Below are 22,304 nucleotides of genomic sequence, written 5' to 3'. Positions count from 1 at the left end.
TGTGCTTCCTCCTCATTCCTGGTATCTTATACCCAAATGTCTTCATCAATGATGGTGCCTGTTCCAGTGTAGGTGATGCTACCTGCTTTTTTGCAGGTCTCTGAAAACTCCAGGTTCTGTTAGGCACACAGAGGAGGGGCTGATAATATGACAGCTCCTCAGTATGGTCGAATGCATGGGCACCTACTCCTCAGACAATCAAAAGCATGAGTCTTCCATGTCCAACATGCTCAGTATATCTTAATGCAGGACGTAAACATAAATATGGGGACGGGTTCGGGGAGCAAGCTGTCTGCCAAGGTCAACAGGTCAATGCCTTTGGAATGAAAGCTATGGTTGGAATGTGCTTTTTGATTTTATTTTCGCATATTTCAGTCAGTGGCAGCAGTGTGTATCATTTACAAGATGCACTACAGGAACTCACCAAACCTCCTTAAACAGCACCTTCCAACCCAATGACATCTACCATCTAGAAGGACCAGGGCAACAGACTCATGGAAACACCACCACCTGGAAGTTCCCCTCCAAGCTACTCCCCATTCTGACTTGGAAATATATCACCGTTCCTTCACAGTCGCTGTTTAAATAGTTTCCTATTTAAAATTTTAGAAAAAATGGTGTTCTTCTGCCCTTTCCTCCTGAATTCATTTTCCCACAACTCCAATGCTTTTCTCCTCACCTTTCATTAACTTAAGTGCTTCCCTCTGCCATGCTAGGAAAGGTGCTGGCACAGAGTGAGAAGCCCTCCATTTTCAATATTTTTTTATCTTGTAAAGCAAAATGTCCAAAAAAATTTTTTTTAAAACCATCTTCTTTAATGTCCCAATGATTGTTCTCCAGCTTTGCACGCAGCAGTGTCCTGGGGATTGATCTTCAATTCCTGGAGACTCCAGGCCAACCCTGGAGGGTTGGCAACCCTATTTCTCCCCCAGTCTTGTGCTTATCTATATACTTCTCCTTAAATGCATCCATGCTATTTTCCTCAATCACTTCAGGTGGTAGCAAGTTCCACATTCTAGACACTATGAGTAAAGAGCTTTCTCCTGAATTTTTTGGATTAATTAGTGACTATTCCTTCTTCAATGAAAATTATGAAAAAACTGAAAAGAAAGGAGAGCCCAGGAGAGTCTATTAAAGTCTCCAGAACATAAAATAGGACAGTGTGTTTGGAAAGGGCCAGGAATCTAACTTCAAGCACATCAGATAAACGGATGACAATGAGAAAGGGGACGAGAAATACAGGATTGAAGGTGTTGAATCTGAATACACGCAGTAAACAAAATAAGGTAATGAGCTTGCGGCACTGATTGAAATTGGCAGGTATGATGTGGTGGGCATTACAGAGACATGGCTGCAAAGGGGATCAGGACTGGGAGCTAAATATCCAAGGATATACATCGTATCGAAAAGATAGGCAGGTTGGCAGAGGGGGTGGGGTTGCTTTGTTAGTAAGAAATGAAATTAAATCGATAGCAAGAAATGATGTAGGGTCAGATGATGTAGAATCTGTGTGGGTAGAGCTGAGGAACCACAAAGGTAAAAAAAACCATAATGGGAGTTATGTACAGGACTCTGAACAGTAGTCAGGATGTGGGGCACAAGATATACCAGGAGATAGAAAAGGCATGTAAGAAAGGCAAGGTTACAGTGATAAAAACAAAAAACTGCAGATGCTGGAAATCCAAAACAAAAACAGAATTACCTGGAAAAACTCAGCAGGTCTGGCAGCATCAGCGGAGAAGAGCAAAGTTGACGTTTCGAGTCCTCATGACCCTTCAACAGAGCACACAGTGATCATGGGGGATTTCAATATGCAGGTAGACTGGGAAAATCAGGTTGGTAGTGGATCCCAAGAAAAGGAATTTGTGGAATGTCTACGAGATGGCTTTTTGGAGCAGCTTGTGGTGGAGCTCACTAGGGAATAGGCAATTCTAGATTTAGTGATGTGTACTGAGGCAGATTTGATAAGGGAACTTAAGGTGAAGGAACCCTTAGGAGGGAGTGACCATAATATGATAGAATTTACCCTGCAGTTTGAGAGGAAAAAGCTGGAATCAGATGTAATGGTATTACAGTTAAATAAAGGCAACTGCAGAGGCATGAGGGAGGAGCTGGCCGGAATTGACTGGGAGATGAGCCTAGCAGGAAAGACAGTGGAACAGCAATGGCAGGAGTTTCTGGGAGTAATTTGGGAGACATAGCAAAAATTCATCCCTAGGAAGAAGAAGCATACTAAAGGGAGGACGAGGCAATCATGGCTGACAAAGGAAACAAGGAACAGCATAAAAGCCAAAGAGAAAGCATACAATGCGGCAAAGAGCAGTGGGAAACCAGGGATTGGGAAGCCTACAAAGACCAACAGAGGACAACTAAAAAAGAAATAAGGAGGGAGAAGATTAAATATAAGGGTAAACTAGCCAGTAATATAAAAGATTGCAAGAGTTTTTTAGATATATGAAGGGTAAGAGAGAGGCAAAAGTGGACATTGGGCTGCTGGAAAATGACGCTGTAGAAGTAGTAGTGGGGAACAAAGAAACGGCGGAGGAACTGAAAAGGTACTTTGTATCAGTCTTCATGGTGGAAGACACAAGTAACATCCCCAAAGTTCAAGAGAGTCGGGGGGCAGAGGTGATTATGGTGGCCATTACCAAGGAGAAGGTGCTAGGAAAACTGAAAGGTCTGAAGGTGGATAAATCACCTGGACCAGATGGATTACACGCCAGAGTTCTGAAGGAGATAGCTAACGAGCTAGTGGAGGCGTTAGTGGTGATCTTTCAGGAATCACTGGAGTCAGGGAGGGTCCCAGAGGACTGGAAAATCGCTAATGTAACCCCCCTGTTTAAGAAGGGAGTGAGGCAAAAGACGGGAAATTACAGGCCGATTAGCCTGACCTCGGTCGTTGGTAAGATTTTAGAGTCCACTATTAAGGATGAGATTTCAGAATACTTGGAAGTGCATGGTAAAATAGGGCAAAGTCAACATGGTTTCATCAAGGGGAGGTCATGCCTGACAAAATTGTTAGAATTCTTTGAGGAGGTAAGAGTAGGTTAGGCAAAGGAGAGCCAATGGATGTTATCTACCTGGACTTCCAGAAGGCCTTTGACAAGGTGCCACACAGGAGGCTCTCAGTAAGATAAGAGCCCATGGTGTTAGAGGCAAGGTGCTAGCATGGATAGAAGATTGGCTGTCTGGCAGGAGGCAGAGAGTGGGGATAAGGGGGTCCTTCTCAGGATGGCAGCCGGTGACTTGTGGAGTTCGGCAGGGGTCAGTGTTGGGACCACAACTTTTCACTTTATACATTAATGATCTGGATGAAGGAACTGAGGGCATTCTGGCTAAGTTTGCAGATGATACAAAGATAGGTGGAGGGACAGGTAGTATTGAGGAGGCGGGGAGGCTGCAGAAGGATTTGGACAGGTTAGGAGAATGGGCAAAGAAGTGGCAGATGGAATACAACATGGGGAAGTGTGGGGTCATGCACTTTGGTAGGAAGAATAGAGGCATAGACAATTTGATAAATGGGGAGAGAATTCAGAAATCTGGAGTTCAAATGGACTTGGGAGCCCTAGTCCAGGATTCTCTTGTTAACTTGCAGGTTGAGTCGGTAGTTAGGAAGGCAAATGCAATGTTGGCATTTATTTCGAAAGGACTAGAATATAAAAGCAGGGATGTGCTGCTGAGGCTTTATAAGGCTCTGGTCAGACCACATTTAGAATATTGTGAGCAATTTTGGGCCCCGTATCTCAGGAAGGATGTTCTGGCCCTGGAGAGGGACCAGTGGAGGTTCACGAGAACGATCCCAGGAATGAAAGGCTTAACATATGAGGAACATTTGAGGGCTCTGGGTCTATACTCGATGGAGTTTAGAAGGATGAGGGGGGATCTGATTGAAACTTACAGAATACTGAAAGGCCTGGATAGAGTGGACGTGGGGAAGATGTTTCCATTAGGAGGAGAGTAAAGGGAAGACCTTTTAGAACAGAGATGAGGAGAAACTTCTTTAGCCAGAGAGTGGTGAATCTATGGAATTTATTGCCACAGAAGGCTGTGGAGGCCAGGTCATTGAGTGTATTAAGATGGAGATAGATAGGTTCTTGACTGGTAAGGGGATCAAAGGTTACGGGGAGAATGGGGTTGAGAAACTTATCAGCCATGATTGAATGGCGGACCAGACTCGATGGGCCGAATGGCCTAATTTCTGCTCCTAGGTCTTATGTTACTTTACAATAGTGTGCCAAAACCCTGCTTATACATGGAAGTGGCTTCAACAGATTGGTGATCGATGTCCAAGTCAAGATGGTTTGTGTTACTTGTTATTACTCCTTAATTTTTTCCTATATCACATGTCTGATAATATTGAAGTACAAAATGCTTTAAATATTTTGGAGTACAGATTAAATTATTAAATGGAGTATACACAAAAATAGGCTCCTGAAAATGCAGTATACAGTGCAAAATTTAAAATCAAATTAAAGCGTAATGCAAAATTAACATTAAAACAAAGTACCTAAGGCAAATTAATACTTAATTTAATAAAGTTGATAAAACTGATTTAATATAAAAATGCAAAATAAACAATTTAAAATAAATTTAAGAAAACGTATTTAATATAAAAAAGCAAAATAAAATTAACAAGCATGACTTAAATCTAATAAAATAAATTTAATAGAACTGATTTAATGCAAACATGTTAAAGTAATTATTAAAATTAAATTTATATTATTGAATTGAATAAAGTGAAACCAATAAAACTGATTTAATATAAAAATGCAAAATAAATAAACAATTTAAAATAAATGTAAGAAAACGTATTTAATATAAAGAAGCAAAAAATACTAAATAAAATTACTAACAAGCATGACTTAAATCTAATAAATTTAAAACAACTGATTTAATGCGAACATGTTAAAGTAATTATTAAAATTAAATTAACATGATTGAAATGAATAAAGTAAAACCAATAAAACTGATTTAATATAAAAATGCAAAATAAATAAACAATTTAAAATAAAAGAAAACGTATTTAATATAAAGAAGCAAAAAATACTAAATAAAATTAACAAGCATGACTTAAATCTAATAAAATAAATTTAACAGAACTGATTTAATGCGAACATGTTAAAGTAATTATTAAAATTAAATCAACATGATTGAATTGAATAAAGTGAAACCGATAAGACTGATTTAATATAAAAATGCAAAATAAATAAACAATTTAAAATAAAAGAAAACGTATTTAATATAAAGAAGCAAAAAATACTAAATAAAATTAACAAGCATGACTTAAATCTAATAAAATAAATTTAACAGAACTGATTTAATGCGAACATGTTAAAGTAATTATTAAAATTAAATCAACATGATTGAATTGAATAAAGTGAAACCGATAAGACTGATTTAATATAAAAATGCAAAATAAATAAACAATTTAAAATAAAAGAAAACGTATTTAATATAAAGAAGCAAAAAATACTAAATAAAATTAACAAGCATGACTTAAATCTAATAAAATAAATTTAACAGAACTGATTTAATGCGAACATGTTAAAGTAATTATTAAAATTAAATCAACATGATTGAATTGAATAAAGTGAAACCGATAAGACTGATTTAATATAAAAATGCAAAATAAATAAACAATTTAAAATAAAAGAAAACGTATTTAATATAAAGAAGCAAAAAATACTAAATAAAATTAACAAGCATGACTTAAATCTAATAAAATAAATTTAACAGAACTGATTTAATGCGAACATGTTAAAGTAATTATTAAAATTAAATCAACATGATTGAATTGAATAAAGTGAAACCGATAAGACTGATTTAATATAAAAATGCAATGTAAATTTTAGGTAAATTATTGAAAAATAAAATTAAATAAATTAAACTAAATTCAAATACTGAAATTAAAAAGGCAGGGGATGATTGTAACCTAAAATTTCTTCCTTTTTTTGGGGGTGATAACTTGACCTATAATAATGAAGATAATTAGTAAGAGGTCAGATTGAATATAAAGCAGACTTTCAGTAACTGCCACCTGAGAGAGTTGGCCCTGGTCAAACTAACTGAAATACAACAACTTATATCCTCATCACTGAAGAGTCTTACGGACTCGAAGCGTCATCTCTCTCTCTCTCTCTCTCTCCCCCTCCCTCTCTCCACAGAAGCTGTCCGACCTGCTGAGTATTTTCCAGCACCTTCTGCTTCAGATTTCCAGCATCCGCAGTATTTTGCCTTTAACTTGACATCCTCGCGCTGCCTTCCTGTCTCCCGGTGGTGAGGGGGCTTGGTCGTTGGCGCGTTGCGACTTTTCCCGTGACGTTTTGTTTTTGTCCTCAGCGGCGCGCCGTTGTGTGGGCGCGGCGGCCGGATGTCACGTGTCCGCGAGTGCGCGTGGGTTCGGCCGGTTGGCCGGCATGACGTGTTCATGGGGGGGATGGGATGGGATGGGATGGAAGGGATGGGGTTGGTTCAGAGGTCAGGCCGGCGTCACGTGTCCGCGGGAGTAGCCGGGGTCAGAGGTCAGGCCGGCGGCGGAGACGGCAAAATGGCGGCGGCCGCGTACGAGAGCCTGAAGCTGTGAGTACAGATCGGATTGGTGGGGGAGGATAAAAATGATTTCCGCTTTAACGTTTCAGATCTGATTTCGGCAGGGATTTTAAACCGGCTCAGGATTTAATTTTGTGTTTTTTATTTTTCCCGTTACGAGGCACAGGAGGGTGCGGAGAGCGGGGGTGAGGTTAATGTGACCAGTGTGGGTTAATGAGGCTGTTCCTCCCCCCCCCCCGTCCCTCAGCTTTGGACCCGGGGCTGGAATCCAGCGGCCCGGGGAGGCGGGGGAGGGGGCGGTTTAGAGAGAGAATGGTGGTGGGACGGAGTGGAGTGTTCCCCTCCCCCGGTTAGGGGAGCCTGATTGCGCGGGGAGGGGTTGGGTTGGGTGAGGCAGCGGGTACTCCGGTGAAGTGGAGTAAAGGTAACTTTGTTGTGGGTGGGGAGGGCCCCACGGTCTTTGCTGCCACACAGACCCCACGGTCTTTGCTGCCACACAGACCCCACGGTCTTTGCTGCCACACAGACCCCACGGTCTTTGCTGCCACACAGACCCCACGGTCTTTGCTGCCACACAGACCCCACGGTCTTTGCTGCCACACAGACCCCACGGTCTTTGCTGCCACACAGACCCCACGGTCTTTGCTGCCACACAGACCCCACGGTCTTTGCTGCCACACAGACCCCACGGTCTTTGCTGCCACACAGACCCCACGGTCTTTGCTGCCACACAGACCCCACGGTCTTTGCTGCCACACAGACCCCACGGTCTTTGCTGCCACACAGACCCCACGGTCTTTGCTGCCACACAGACCCCACGGTCTTTGCTGCCACACAGACCCCACGGTCTTTGCTGCCACACAGACCCCACGGTCTTTGCTGCCACACAGACCCCACGGTCTTTGCTGCCACACAGACCCCACGGTCTTTGCTGCCACACAGACCCCACGGTCTTTGCTGCCACACAGACCCCACGGTCTTTGCTGCCACACAGACAGCAACAACTTGCATTTATGTAGCTCCTTTAACGTCACCCTGAAGCAAAATTCAACAGCAGGTATCGGGGCAGACCACCAGCAGCTTGCTAGAAGAAGTTTTAAGCAGCATCTCCAAGGAATCTAGAACTAGGCGGCACAGTTTCAAGATAAGGGGTGTTCTCGTTTAAAACGGGGATGAGGAATTTCTTCTTGCAGAGGGCCGTTAGTCTTCAGAATTCTCTTCTGCAGGGAGCAGTGGAGGCTAGATCATTGAATATATTCAAGACTGAGTTGGACAGATTTTTGATCTATAAGGGAGCAAGCAGGAAAGTGGAGTTACAGCCATATCAGATCAGCAATGATTTTATTGATTGGTGGGCAGGCTCGAGTGGCCGAATGACATTTGCTTCTGTTTCTTATGTTCTTATGACCAGTCAGGAGTGTGTTGGAATAGTCATGTCTAGAGGTAACAAAGTCATGTAGAATGACCTTTAGTTTTGTGATGAGTCTTATGGTGATGTAACGTAAATGTTCCTCTTGTCTGCATCAACATTCTGTAGATAAAAGGTGAGATGGAACTGCAAGGTTTGTTGATCACTGTACAAAGCAAAAACAGAATTACCTGGAAAAACTCAGCAGGTCTGGCAGCATCGGCGGAGAAGAAAAGAGTTGACGTTTCGAGTCCTCATGACCCTTCGACAGAACTTGCGTTCGAGTCCTGTCGAAGGGTCATGAGGACTCGAAACGTCAACTCTTTTCTTCTCCGCCGATGCTGCCAGACCTGCTGAGTTTTTCCAGGTAATTCTGTTTTTGTTTTGGATTTCCAGCATCCGCACTTTTTTTGTTTTTATCTCTGTTGTTGATCACTGTGTCTGAGACCACTTTTAAAAAAAACTTGATACCAGTGACAGTGACTGTATATGGCCCAAGTTTCTACCTTTTGATGGTATTACTACTATTTTTTAAATTTGTTTTTGGGATGTAGGCAGTGCTGATTTGGAGCATTTATTAAGAGCAGGCTGGAGTGACCTGTAGTCCAGGTTGCTGGTGAATTAGTTGGATTTTTGAGACTTTGCCAGTCTTCATTGTCATTTTTTTTCTTTCTGGCTTCAGGCCACAGAAATATTGCATTCAGGTTTGAAACTCACCAGAGTGAACATTGAACTCGTGTCCTCTAGGTTACTCATTCAGTGTCATGAGCGCTGCATGTCTTATTTAGTTCTGTAGCCTCTGTGTGTTTAAGGAAGAAAATCCCAGTTAAAATCTTCAATGCACCACTCCACATCAGACATTTTCTCTGTAACTATATTGCTTATCTCACTTGACTCAATATAGGCAATTTAAAATAATCATCCTTGGGATGGCCTGTTCCTACTTGCCCTGAAAAAGTTTGATACAACTGACTTGCTTGACCACTTTGGAGGACAGTTAAGTATCAACCACATCCTTGTGGGGAGTGGAGTCCCATGTAGACTAGACTGGGTGAGAATGACTGGTTTCCTCCCCTAAAGGGCATTGATGAACCATTTGGATTTATAGGGCGATCCAACAAATTCATTGTCACTTTTAAACTGCTGTGGTAGACTTTGAGCTTGCATTCTCTGCATTATTGGCCCAGTAACATAGCTACACTACTGTATCTTGCTACCAGTTAAGAGCTTTCTCAGTATTTTTAATGTCTGATTTCAAGCCATATTCACTTCTGGGCTGCACACCTCAGGATGGATATGTTATCTTTTTTATCACTACACTTATAATGTAGTATACTGTAGAACTCAATAATAAATTACAATAAAGGAAGCATTTCTTCACACATCAAGCCATTGAAATCTGGAACTCTCTTTCCCCCAAAGACTTTGGAGACTAAGTCAATTGAAGTTCCCAAGACTGAGATGGGTACGATTTTTATTAGGTAAAGGTCTCAGGATACTAAGCAATGGCAAATGGAGATGAGATACACATTGATCATCTAATTGAATGGTGGAGCAGGCTCAGTTAGCAGGCCAACTATTTCTATGTTGTTTTGCTAGAATAAATATGGTATGTTACTTGTACTTTATAAAGTTGTTTGATATTATAGTAATTTGAATATTTTTATGTATGGTGGCACCGATGTGTTGTACTAATGTCTGTCTTATCAGGAGAGGTTTGCAAAGAACCATTTTTTTTTTTGCTAATGTTCAGGTTAATGAAGGAAAGATCTTTTTGGAATGAAGGGTGACCCCTTCTGTAAATGAGAGCTTTAAAGGCAAATAATATTTCACAGACCAGCCTTAGCATTTCAATGAACAGCCGTTGAATTTTTAAACTGCTCAAGGTCATTGCTCCCTGTTCATTTGAAGTGGCTTTAGTTCTGACAATGTTATGTTACACCTTTGCTGGATATCAATACAACACAAGGTTTTAGGGCTGTGCGTATTGATTACAAAATTTGAATCCAGATGGTAGTGCTTTCCTTGGCTAGGTACCAGTCATGTCTCTGGGTAGCACTCTTGTCTGTAACTCAGAAGGTTGCGTGTTCAAGTCCTGCTCTAGATCTTTGAGTACAAAAATTAAGGCTGACACTCCAGTGCAGCCTGAGAGTGTGCCACACTGTCAGAGATAGTGTCTTTCAAATGTGACATTAAGCCAAGGCCATATCTCTCAGGTGGATGCAAAAGATCCGCTGACACTATTTCAAAGAAGAGTGGTGGGGGTAGGGATGGAGTTCTCCCTGTTGTCCTGAGGATACATTTATTCCCCGATCAACATCACAAAAAACAGATTATTTGGTCATTATCACATTGCTGTTTGTGGGAGTTTGCTGTACGGAAATTGGCTGCCGCATTTCCTACATCACAACAGTGACTACACTTAAAGTGCTTCGTTGGACATCCTGTGGTTGTGAAAGGCGCTATATATGCCAGTCATTTTTTGCCTGCTAGCAAAGATTCAGACCCCGGTGTGTGGTGAAGTACTGGTACTGTCTTATTACCTACACAGTGATGTTCAAATGTGATGTGACCCATTTCAACCAGTGCACCATGCTAGTTCTGCTAATGAACTTACTGAACGTGTTACTTCAGTGTGGAGTTAGAACTGTTGTTATAATTGCATGATTCTGTGACTTCAATTAGCTTTGTCATATTTATTGGTTCAAACCAACCATTATCATGGGGCAGGGGGTAGTGGGATGTGAACATTGATTTCATCATGATATCTGGCTGCAATCCATATGGTAATGCTTGATTTGCATAAAGCAAGGCACAAACAGAAAACCTGAGAGGGGGTCATAGTGAATAGCTCAGTAGTGGTATTGAACATGACTCAGTTATGTGGGAGGAATTTAGTCAGTCTATATGTTGGACTCCTGGAATCTTTGGTTATCCTGCTTGTTCAGAGGCCATCCCTCTGCAACATCAAGTTGGGCAGCACCACAGGGTTTGTGTATGTTATAGAAATTGTGCACTTTTATGATATTTTAATAATGTGACTGATTAATTATTGATTTCAATAAGGAGTAAAATAATAGATATAATTAATCACTAATAGTGTTTAAAACAAACCTTGCTCTGTTGGATATGTGTTCTTGCATTTCTATTTTTACGCTCCCTTTTCCATTTAACAACTGTGGAAAGAACATGGACAGCAATCTGCTCCCCGGCCTTGGCAATGACACTCTGCCACAGTGCTAGAAGACGCAGAGTGATCAAATGAGTTCTCAGAGCTCTGCTTTGATTCCTTGTCTATTCCTGTCAGCTAATTGAGATTGCAAACGTTGTGGAAGGCATTGCACAATACATAACCTGTGCCTTATTGCCCAAGTAGTGATGTTCGGGTGTGATGTATTGCATTTCAATCATGCTAGTTCGCTAGTGAACTTTCTGAGCATGGTTACTTCCAGTTGTAGAGTTAGAACAATTTTCTATGTACTTGCATTTAAAAGAACCCACAAACACGCCAACGTGCTTCACGGTTGGAAACCGGTGAAGAAATTGAACCTGAATTGCAGAGAATGTGAAGCACTCAAGTGAAGAGATGGGCATTGAAATGCTTCTCAACAGAAGTGGAGAGATCTAAGGGTTTCAGGGAAGGTTTCTGGGAGAGGGCTGAAGCAATGAAGGCCCTGTCACTAATCTCCACATAAACTTGCTGTGTCCTTGGGCAGCTTATTTTTAAATATCTTGATTTATATTCTGACTGTTTGAATTGTTCCCATATCCTTTCTTGAAGGCACCAGCTCATTCTGGTTGGAATTTTTTGGGACAGAGCAAGCAAATCTGCCCTGGTCAGACCTTTTGATCACCTATCAGCAGTCACATTGTGGCTGTAAGTTGGAGTTTGCATCTTTGGTGAATTGGGGAAGAGTTGAGTGACCTGTGATGCCTTGGGAGCACTTTGAGGCAGCATAGCATTGGACAGAGCTTTTTGTCGTTCTCAATGTCTCACATAATCATAGTCATAGAGTTCTACAGCACAGAAAAAGACCCTTCAAGTCTGTGCTGGTCAAACAAGTACCTAACTATTCTAATCCCATTTTCCAGCACTAGGCCCATAGCCTTGTATGCCATGGCGTCGCAAGTACACATCCAAATACTTCTTAAATGTTATGAGGGTTCTGTGTCTACCACCCTTTCAGGCAGTGAGTTCCAGATTCCCACCACCCTGTGGGTGAAAAAATTCTTCCTCATATCCCCTCTAAACCTCCTGCCCCTTACCTTTAATCTATGCCCCCTGGTTATTGATCCCTCTACCAAGTGGAAACATTCCTTCCTGTCTATGCCCCTCATAATTTTATGCACCTCAATCATGTCCCCCCTCAACCTCCTCTGACCCAGGGAAAATAACCCCAGTCTATCCAATCTCTCCTCATAACTAAAATACACCAGCCCAGGCAACATCCTGGTAAACCTCCTCTGCACTCTCTCTAGTACAATCACATCCTTCCTATAATGTGGATTGCAGAACTGGAAGCAATACTCTAGCTATGGCCTAACCAGCATTTTATACAGTTCCAGCATAACCTCCCTGCTCTTATATTCTATGCCTCGGCTAATAAAGACAAGTATCCTATATGCCGCCTTAACCACCCTGCCTACCTGTCCCGCTACCTTAAGGGACCAGTGGACATGCACACCAAGGTCCCTCTGATCCTCGGTACTTCCCAGGATCCTACCATTCATAATGCATTCCTGTGCCTTGTTTGTCCTGCCCAAATGCATCACCTCACACTTATCTGGATTAAATTCCATTTGCTACTGATCAGCCCATCTATATCCTTCTGTAATCTAAGGCTACCCTTCTCACTACTTACCACCCCACCAATTTTCGTGTCATCCGCAAACTTACTGATCAACCCTCCAACATAAGACATCACTGTGGTTATGATTGCCAGCAGGGAGGGGGTGAAGCTTTACCAGAAATTATACGGAGAAAGGATGTTATTAAAACATTGCATAGAAATCAGTCTAGATAAATTGCTCTGTAATTTAACGGAGAAAGGCTAGTGTATCATGTGGCAGCCTTAAATGAAAATGTCCTAATGAGCAAGCTGATTAATTTTATGTTTAAAATGCCCAAGCAGTTCCCGGTGAACGTGGGGATGATGACTGCAGCTATACAACCACTATTAACAATGGAGACCACTGCTAGCAAACAAAAAGATAATGGGATTAAAATAAAGTAACCAATACCCAATTCAACAAAGACCTGCTGTTATATAAATAATACATTTCAGAGATGAACTTCAAAGCTGTCATCTAATTTTGGAATGTGGGCATTTGACATTCTTCTAGTGGGACTTCGAAGAGCATAAAAAATAGAAGCAATTTCCACACAGGCCATTCAGTCTTTCCAGCCTAGTTCACCATTAATTAAGATCATGGCTGATCTTCTACCTCAACTCCACCTTCCCGCATTACCCACATATCCCTTCATTTCCTCTAGAGTCCAAAAAAATCTATTGATCTCTGCCCTGAGTATACTCAACGACTGAGCATCCAGTTGAGAATTCCAGAGATTCACATTCCTCCAAGTGAAGAAATTTCTCATCTCAGTCCAAAATGGCTGACTCCTTATTCTGAGACTGTGATCCTGTGTTCTAGATTCCCCAGCCAAGGAATATAACCTCTCAACATCTACCTTCTCAAGCCCCTTAAATTTTTATGTTTCAATGCAATCACCTCTCATTCTTTTAAACTCCAAGGAATAAAGCCCTAGTCTGTACTCAATCTCTGCTCCAAAGACAATCCGCTCATCTTAAACCCCTTGGGATTCCTGCTTTATTTCCATCACAATGTGTTGAATATAGGACTTCATTTTGAGGTGATGTTGTGATTGTCAGTCGTGATGAATTTGGGGGGCAGTATAGGGGAAGCTTTACTGGACATTATACTGAGAATTAATATTGTAAAAACATAACGTGGATATCTGTCCAGATAGATTCAGCAAAGCTGTTGGTATAAGGACTAGGATGCACAGATTTAAGGTTTTGGGCATGAGCTAGAGGGGTTGGAGGTGAGGATGAAATTTTTTACACATGGAGTGGTAATGACTTGGAACTTGCTGCCCATGAAGGTGGTGGAAGTGGAGATGATGAATAATTTCAAAAGGAAATCAGGGACACTTGAAGGCAATAAACTTGAAGGACTACATGGACTGAGTGGCTTGCTCTACAGGGAGCTGCCATGAATTTGATAGATCGAATGGCCTCCTGTGCTGTTATGACCCTAAACGAGGGAGAGGTAAAATTGCACGTTCTGTCCTGTCATGGTGCATTACTGCTCTACGCTTTTCCTAACGCAGCAGTTTATCATTTATGTTTTGTAATAATTGTGCATTGTGGAGCCTAAGTAAACAGACACTCCCAAAAATCAAACACCTGCTGACAGGCCTAAATACCTGCATTGTAAAATATCCAAGAGGCACTCGCCAATTACAAACTACAAGTGAACTGAACCTTTTTAAAACACGGGACACAGCCTGGCGCCACACTTTAAAATCTTCAAAATATGTACTGAATCTGAGCCTGAGGATCTTGATGTCCAGTTGTCACTAGATTACTGTTTGTCCACGCCAACCAACAGCTGCTGCCTTGGCTTCCAAAAGCAACCTCGTCCGTATGTCAGAACCTGCGTACACACCCAACTCCATGCAGACCCAGAACCTGTGTACACTCCCAACTCCACGCAGACCCAGAACCTACTTGTACACCCACCTCAACGCAGATCCAGAACCTGCGTACACATCCAACTCCACGCAAACTCAGAACCTGCGTATACACCCATCTTGACGCAGACCCAGAACCTGCGTACACATCCAGCTCCACGCAAACTCAGAACCTGCTTATACACCCATCTCGACGCAGACCCAGAACCTGCGTACACACCCATCCCCGTGCGGACCCAGATCCTGTGTACACACTGCCCCTGCGCAGATCCAGAACCTGCGTACTCACCCACCCCCAGACAGACCCAAAACCAGCATATGCACCCATCCCCTCACAGACCTCGAACCTCCGTCTACACCCATCCCTGTGCATTCCCTGGCCCCACACACACACCCATGAGGACCCAGAACCAGTGCATGTACTCCTACCCACAAGTGGACCCTGAAGACGCACAAGCAGCAAGTCCAGAACCTGAGCATATACCTGACCCCAGACAGTTATCCATCGTCTTGAGAATGTTGAGAAGAACAGCGGTCACTAAAGTTACTGTAGTTGGCACATCAGTTTTGTGATTGCTGCGTCCATTCTTTACCTTTTAGCATTGCTGCTAAATCCAACTGACCAGGTGTTGATAATCTCAGCTGGCTCTTCTAGCTTGTTGGAAGAATGTTTTTGCAGTAGATTCAATGACCATTTTGAAAATAACAGCCACAAAAATAAAGCAGCTGTTGCCAGTCTCTCGGGAGTTATAATTTACAGGTTTCACTATACCAACAGTTCACTGTTAACAATCTTAAATGCTTTAAGAAGTTACAGATCCTTTGATCTAGGTGGGCTGCATGTGTGCACAGGCCCAGGGACTTGAGCACAAAAATCTACGTTGACACTCCAGCACAGCATTGAGGGAGTGCTGCACAATTAGAGGTGTTTTCTTTCGGATGAGACATTAAACCACAGTGTCTCTGCCCTCTCAGGTGGACACAACAGATCCATTATTTCGAAGAAGAGAAGCGGAGTTATGACCAGTGTCCTGGTCAATATTTATCTCTGTCAACCTCACTAATACAGATTATCTGGTCATTATCACATTGCTGTTAATGGGAGTTTGGTTACCGTGTTTCCTACATTCCAATCACACTTTGAAAGTGTTTCATTGGCTGTAAAGTGCTTTGGGGACATCTTGAGATTGTTAAAGGCACTTTTTAAAAATATATATTCTTTCTTGGGATGCGGGCATTGTTGGCTAGACCAGCATCTATTGTCTGTCCCTAATTGCCCTTGAGAAGGTGGTGATGAGCCACTTTTTTGAAACGCTACAGTCTGTGGTTTAGGTACACCCACAGTGCTGTTAGGGAGGGAGTTCCAGGATTTTGACCCAGCGACAATGAAGGAACGGTGATATATTTCCAAGTCAGGATGGTGAGTGGTTTGGAGGGGAACTTGCAGGTGGTGGTGTTCTCTTGCTGCCCATGTCCTTCTAGGTGGTAGAGGTTGCAGGTTTGGAAGACACTGTCAAAGGAGCCTTGGTGAGTTGCTGCAGTGCATCTTGTAGATGGTACACACTGCTACCACTGTGTTGGTGGTAGAGAGAGTGAACGTTTAAGATGGTGGATGGGGAGCCAATAAAATGGGCTTCTTTGTCCTGGATGGTGTTGCACTTCCTGAGCGCTGTTGGAGTTGCACTCATCCAGGGAAGTGGAGAGCATTCCATTGCATTGCACCCTTGTAGATGGTGGGCAGGCTTTGGGGAGTCAGGAGGTACTCATCACAGAATTCCCAGCCTCTGACCTGCTCTTGTAGCCACAGTATTTATATGGCTAGTCCAGTTCAGTTTCTGGTCAATGCTAACCCCCTAGGATGTTGATAGTGGGGATTCAACAATGGTAGCACCATTGAATGTCATGGGGCGATGGTTAGATTCTCTCTTGTTGGAGATGGTCATTGCCTGGCATTTGTGTGGTAGGAGTGTAAGTTGCCATTTGTCAGCCCAAGCCTGAATGTTGTCCAGTTCTTGCTGCATATGAACATGGACTGCTTCAGTATCTGAGGAATCACGAATGGTGCTGAACATTGTGCAATCATCAGCGAACATCCCTACTTCTGACGTTATAATGGAAGAAAGGTCATTGATAAAGCAGCTGAAGGTGGTTGGGCCTAGGACATTACCCTGAGGAACTGCTGCATTGATGTCCTGGGGCTGAGGTGATTGGCCTCCAATAACCACAAACATCTTCCTTTGTGCCAGATATGACTCCAACCAATGGCAAGTTTTCCCCCTGATTCCCATTGACTCAGCTTTGCTCGTGTGCGTTGATGCCACACTTGGTTAAATGCTGCATTGATGTCAAGGGCGGTCACTCTCACTTCAGCTCTGGAATTCCAGCTCTTTTGTCCGTGTTTGGACCAAGGCTATATTGAGGTCAAGAGATGAGTGGCCCTGGCGGAACCCAAACTGAGTGCCTGTGACCAGGTTATTGTTGAGTAAGCACTGCCTGACACCACTTTGTTGATGATTGAGAATAGACTGGTGGGATGGTAATTGGCTGAGTGGATTTGTCTTTTTGTATGCAGGACATAAAGACAATTTTGCACATTACTGGATAGATGCCAGCATTGTAACTCTTTCGAGCACAAACACGTTTCCATCTGTTCCTATTCAGATGAAGTTACATTGTTTTATAGTTTGCCATTGTGAGATTTGAACTCTTGATCTTGGGGTTACAAACCCAGCACCATAACCACTTGGCTATTTAGGCCAAGCTATACAAACATGTTTCCATCTGTTCCTATTCAGATGAGGTTACATTGTTTTATAGTTTGCCATTGTGAGATTTGAACTCTTGATCTTGGGGTTACAAACCCAGTACCATAACCACTTGGCTATTTAGGCCAAGCCCAAAAATCAAATTCTAATCCTGTGAATGTATGTAACTCTTTCGAGTACAAACACATTTCCATCTGTTCCTATTCAGATGAAGTTACATTGTTTCATAGTTTGCCATTATGAGATTTGAACTCTTGATAACAACTTGTAACTCTTTTGAGTAAACCTGTTTCCATCTGTTTCAGATGAAGTTACATTGTTTCATAGTTTGCCATTGTGAGATTTGAACTCTTGATCTTGGGGTTACAAACCCAGTACCATAACCACTTGGCTATTTAGGCCAAGCAAAAACACAGTTTCAGTCTGTGTAACTCTTTCGAGTACAGGCACATTTCCATCTGTTTCAGATGAAGTGACATTGTTTCATAGTTTGCCATTGTGAGATTTGAACTCTTGATTCATAGTTTGCCATTGTGAAATTTGAACTCTTGAGGTTACAAACCCAGTACCATAACCACTTGGCTATTTAGGAGTTGTACTGGAAAAGCTTGATTAGCAGCATGGCTAGTTCTGGGGCACAAGTCTTCAGTAGTATTGCTGGAATGTTATCAGGGCCCGTAGTCTTTGCAGACTTCAACTGTTTCGTGATATCACGTGGAATGAATCGAATTGACTGAGAAACGGTATCTGTGATGCTGATGACCTCAGGAGGCCGAGATGGATCATCCACTTGGCACCTCTGGCTAAAGATGGTTGCAAAATAAATAAGTATAATTCTTTTTAAAAATTCAAACAGGTGTCTTAGAAGACCCCAAAAGTACTGGTCAGGAACAGATAGCATCCGTGTGTAGCCCTGGATTAAACTTCCAGCAGTGCTTTACTAATTAGTTGTAATGTAAAGTTAGCATTATGTTTGTTTATTGAAAAGTTGAGGAAGTGCAACAGGAATGATGTATTGGCTCATCAAATGGCCAGTGCTAATTAAGATGAATTTGCTGTCCAGATAAGGCATGAGGTTCTTCTGCTAATTGTGGCTCTGTTATCCGTATTGCATTACTTTGTTTCCTTCCTAAAGTTGCTGTTTTTCTTTTGCTCGTTTATCTACTTTGATGTTTCAATGTAACTCAATTAACTAAAGGAATGGAGTTAGTTTTAGGAAGTAATGTTGAAAGTATGGACTAGAACCCATTGTTTGTCCTTCCTGTATGTACAGTGAGAGTTCTTACTGTAGGAAAGTTAGCATTGGAAAGTGGTGTGTACCTGTGAAAGATATTTGGTAGCTTGTACCTCGCAGATGCTTAATGATAAAATCTGGAAGAGGTGTTTCACCTAATGAGAATCGTGTACTATGGTCCAGAGTGTAAGATTGCTTCTGTACAAAGATATAACCAGCTTAGATATGCCAAACAACCCAATTACCTGAATGTTCCTACAAGCCAAACTCATTGCCATTGGTTCTGGGCGTCTGCACATAATAGTACCCAGGACTCACATTTAATCACCAATCACTACATTAGACCCTGATCGACCACTTGCCTAGAACAAATGTTATTAAGTATTAAATCACATGTAAGCGGCTTGTGATCACAATCTATGTGATTAAAAATATTCTAAAAGCTTCCTCGTTTATCTTTGCAATGCAGCATCTAAGGAGGAAGTAATCCTACATGGATATTGCTGATGCTTTTAGTTGAAGCCCTCTCTCTTTATTCCCTTAGTTTTGACCTCAACACTTTTTTTGAAAGTTTTAGCATATCACTTTTTGCGTTACGATAAATTTTCTGACTGAGAAGTTTCCATCTATTTTCAAATGATACATTCTGCATTTTCTAATGCAGCTGCCCTCTGAGTTCTTAACCCTGAGCTTCAACAGCAAAGTTTTAAACATTTTTAAGAGGGTCGCGTTCTTGCAATGCATGCCTTTGCTACGCTACACTGATTTTTGCACCCACAAAATGAACTTTTAAGATTCTTGCATTCACCTCCAAATCCTTCTGTGCCTCATTCTTCCATAATCTCCAGCCCTGTTTCCATGTGCACCCTTCAATGTTCCTTACTTTCTTATCATCCATTCCATCAGCAGGTATGCCCCCACTTTCTGGATCCCACACCTACAGCATTCCTGCTCCCTCCCTGCCTTCAGAAGGCTTCACTCACCGACCTTACTTTTGCTGTCCTGCCATGCTCCCTCCTGCTCAGTATCCTCTCCCCTGCCACGTGAAGCATTGAGCTGTCGCTGTGTGTGTTTAATGTTTATTGTGTGCACACAGCTTGTTGTTGAGAGTGTACTGTTTTAAATGTAATGTAATGACTTGTCAGTATAGAGTCACACTGGATGAAACTGATATTGCTGCTTCTCACTCGGACAACACCTTATTTGTCTTTTCCAGTCATTTTACTCAAACCATTGCAGTAATCCCTGTGGCTTCAGTAGTTACAGGGCTTTTTACTGATCTGGTACAATTAGTTACATTCTGACACCCAGCAGCCATGCATCTCATGTGCTCCCAGTGGCTCCCAGGTTTGGTTGCAGAAAGCTCTCATTGACTCCTTGGAGAATTGTAATATTTGCGCACAAGCACCTTCAGACATGTTCATATGCAAGATTGTAGCCCTGTTTACATGGGTCAAAACAGAGGGACGGTTGCTAATGGAGCGCCGATGGTGAAAATGGTGATAATATTGGCATTGTTTACTGGATGAGCAGGCATTGATGATATATACAGCTTTCAGAAGCTGTCAGAAACACCTGGCAGATGTTTGTCTAACTTCCTGTCATCAAGAACAGGAATATAGCGGTTAAATGATGAGTTAGAAACCAATGTGTCTTTAGCAGCAATGATCTAACCATAGGGAAGAGGCCTCCCTTGAAGGTCAGGATCAATGTTTAGGAATGTGAATTGTGTTATGGAGACTTCTGCTCATTGCACATGTATCTGGGCTTTCCTGAACTTGCAAACAGCTGGTGTTCTTCAGGTGCTTCCAGTCCATAATGCCCAGCACTGTACACAGGGATGCTTTGTAGGCCTTAGTACGCTGTGCCTCATAATACAGGCATCTGGCTAACAACATAACATCTGGACTGTTAGGGTGAAAGCCTCACCTTGGCTTTGCAGCTTTTGTATAAGTCTTATGTCCGTAATCTGGTCTGTCCATGGTTCCACGCACTGACACGCCTACCAAATATTAGTGGGACTATAAGGAAAACTAGTGTGGGAAAGGGAAATGATACACTGCTGTGGAGACGCAAGCTATTGTAAGTACAAACAGTTAAAACTGAATTTGAACTGGAAAATAATTTAGTCTTCATTCTGAGGATGTTTGTAACTTCCAGAGTACCTATGATGGTAAGATTAAACTCTGATTTTCTTTCACCTAATAGACATTCATGGTAACTTTTTAAACTTTTTTTTTAGGCACACAACGCCAGAAAAGTTTTACTTTGAGGCTTGTGATGATGGATCAAATGATGTGCTCACAATCGACCGTGTCTCTAATGAAATCACCCTTGGAGGTAAAACATTTGTTTGAAGCAATTCCAAAACTTGCATTTCAAAAGCAGCGAAGTTTTTTTTTATTTCCAAATTTAAAATGTTGTAATAGTTGCAAAAGATGCGTCATAAGGTTTATTACTGGCATGTTGCCACAGGGCCATAACGTCACAAGAAGGAGTCAGAATAATAGTGTAGATGTATTTAAGGAGAAGCTTAATAAACATGAAGAAATAAAAGGCCAAGCTCATATGGTGTGATGAAAAGGGGTGGGAGGAGGCTTGTGTGGAGCATAAACATCGGAATGGACCAGTTGGGCTAAATGGCCTGTTTCTATGCTGTAAATTCTGTGTAAGACCATTGAGGGTTTGAAACAGGCTAGAAAGTGCTTGATCAGTGGCATCTTTCAAATGGAGCACTGCTTTGTTACAGAACCACTGTTTGTACAACTTAATGAGATCCTGTGTTAGTCCAACACATCCCACCAACACAAAGCAAGTTAAATTTACAAGGCTGAAATATGTTAGACATTTGGTCAAATTTTATCAAAGAAAAGACAAAAAGAGAAAACTGCTGAGGATTCTGTTGATTCATATTTGTGGGAACATATGTGAGCCTTAACCTACAAGGCCAAATTTAAGGAAAGGGAAACCTTACAGGAGTGGAGGAGCAAAGGGATCTAGGGGTGCAGATTCTCAAGTCATTAGAAATAGCAATGCAAGTTATCAAGGCCATAAGAGTTGCAAATAAAGCACAGGAGTTCAATTTTTAAGAGGAATAGAATTGCAAAGTAAAGAGGTTATGTTAAACTTCTACAGAATTTTGGTTGGACCTCGCTTGGAGTAAGGGAACTTCCATTTATTTTTGTAGTGCGTAGCTGATTAGTTTCAGTCTGTGGACCCTTCAAAAATCTTTGCATGATGACACAGTGCCCATGATCTTTACGCGATGGTGTGTGCACAGCCTGCATGGGAACTTGCAGGCTGTTGCGTGACTGCACAGCTAAAGAGGGAGTATTGGCTTGGAGTGCTGCGTATAGTCCTAGTCTCTATTACACAAAGGTATGCCAAGGCACTGCAGAGGGGGCAAAATGATGTCAAGGATGATACCAGAACGAAGGGGTTCTAACTGTCAGGAAAGACTGAACAGGCCAGAAAAGAGAAACCTTGAGGGTGACCACATAGAGATCTTTAAAATTATGAAGGGCCTTGGTGGGGTAATTATGAAGGGCCTTGGTGGGGTAATCAAATTTATGGGGAGTCCAAAAATAGGGAGCTTAAACGTAAGGTAGTCAATAATAAATCCACAAAGGAACT

The 22,304-nt window shown here is 42.0% G+C and overlaps 1 protein-coding gene and 1 long non-coding RNA gene across 3 annotated transcripts in view; one reads left to right on the top strand and one right to left on the bottom strand.

Moving 5' to 3' along the window:
• The window catches only part of LOC121275896, a 42,312-nt gene extending 35,932 nt beyond the window's left edge, over positions 1-6,380 (bottom strand). Inside the window, exon 1 of the long non-coding RNA XR_005942587.1 lies at positions 6,177-6,380. This is a non-coding gene — a long non-coding RNA (uncharacterized LOC121275896). The remainder of the gene's footprint in view (positions 1-6,176) is intronic.
• A 69-nt stretch (positions 6,381-6,449) lies between these two features.
• LOC121276208 (phosphatidylinositol-3-phosphatase SAC1-like) overlaps positions 6,450-22,304 on the top strand; it is a 75,208-nt gene continuing 59,353 nt past the window's right edge. For both annotated transcript variants that reach the window (XM_041184376.1, XM_041184375.1), the window contains exons 1-2: positions 6,450-6,579; positions 20,914-21,011. In XM_041184376.1, coding sequence (XP_041040310.1) covers positions 6,452-6,579; positions 20,914-21,011 — 226 coding nt within the window. In that variant the 5' untranslated portion in view covers positions 6,450-6,451. The remainder of the gene's footprint in view (positions 6,580-20,913; positions 21,012-22,304) is intronic.

The sequence above is a fragment of the Carcharodon carcharias genome, chromosome 3 (genome assembly GCF_017639515.1).
Source record: "Carcharodon carcharias isolate sCarCar2 chromosome 3, sCarCar2.pri, whole genome shotgun sequence".
Classification (NCBI taxonomy): Eukaryota; Metazoa; Chordata; class Chondrichthyes; order Lamniformes; family Lamnidae; genus Carcharodon; species Carcharodon carcharias.
Note: the sequence above shows the minus strand (reverse complement) of the source record. Positions and strands in the feature narration are given on the sequence as shown.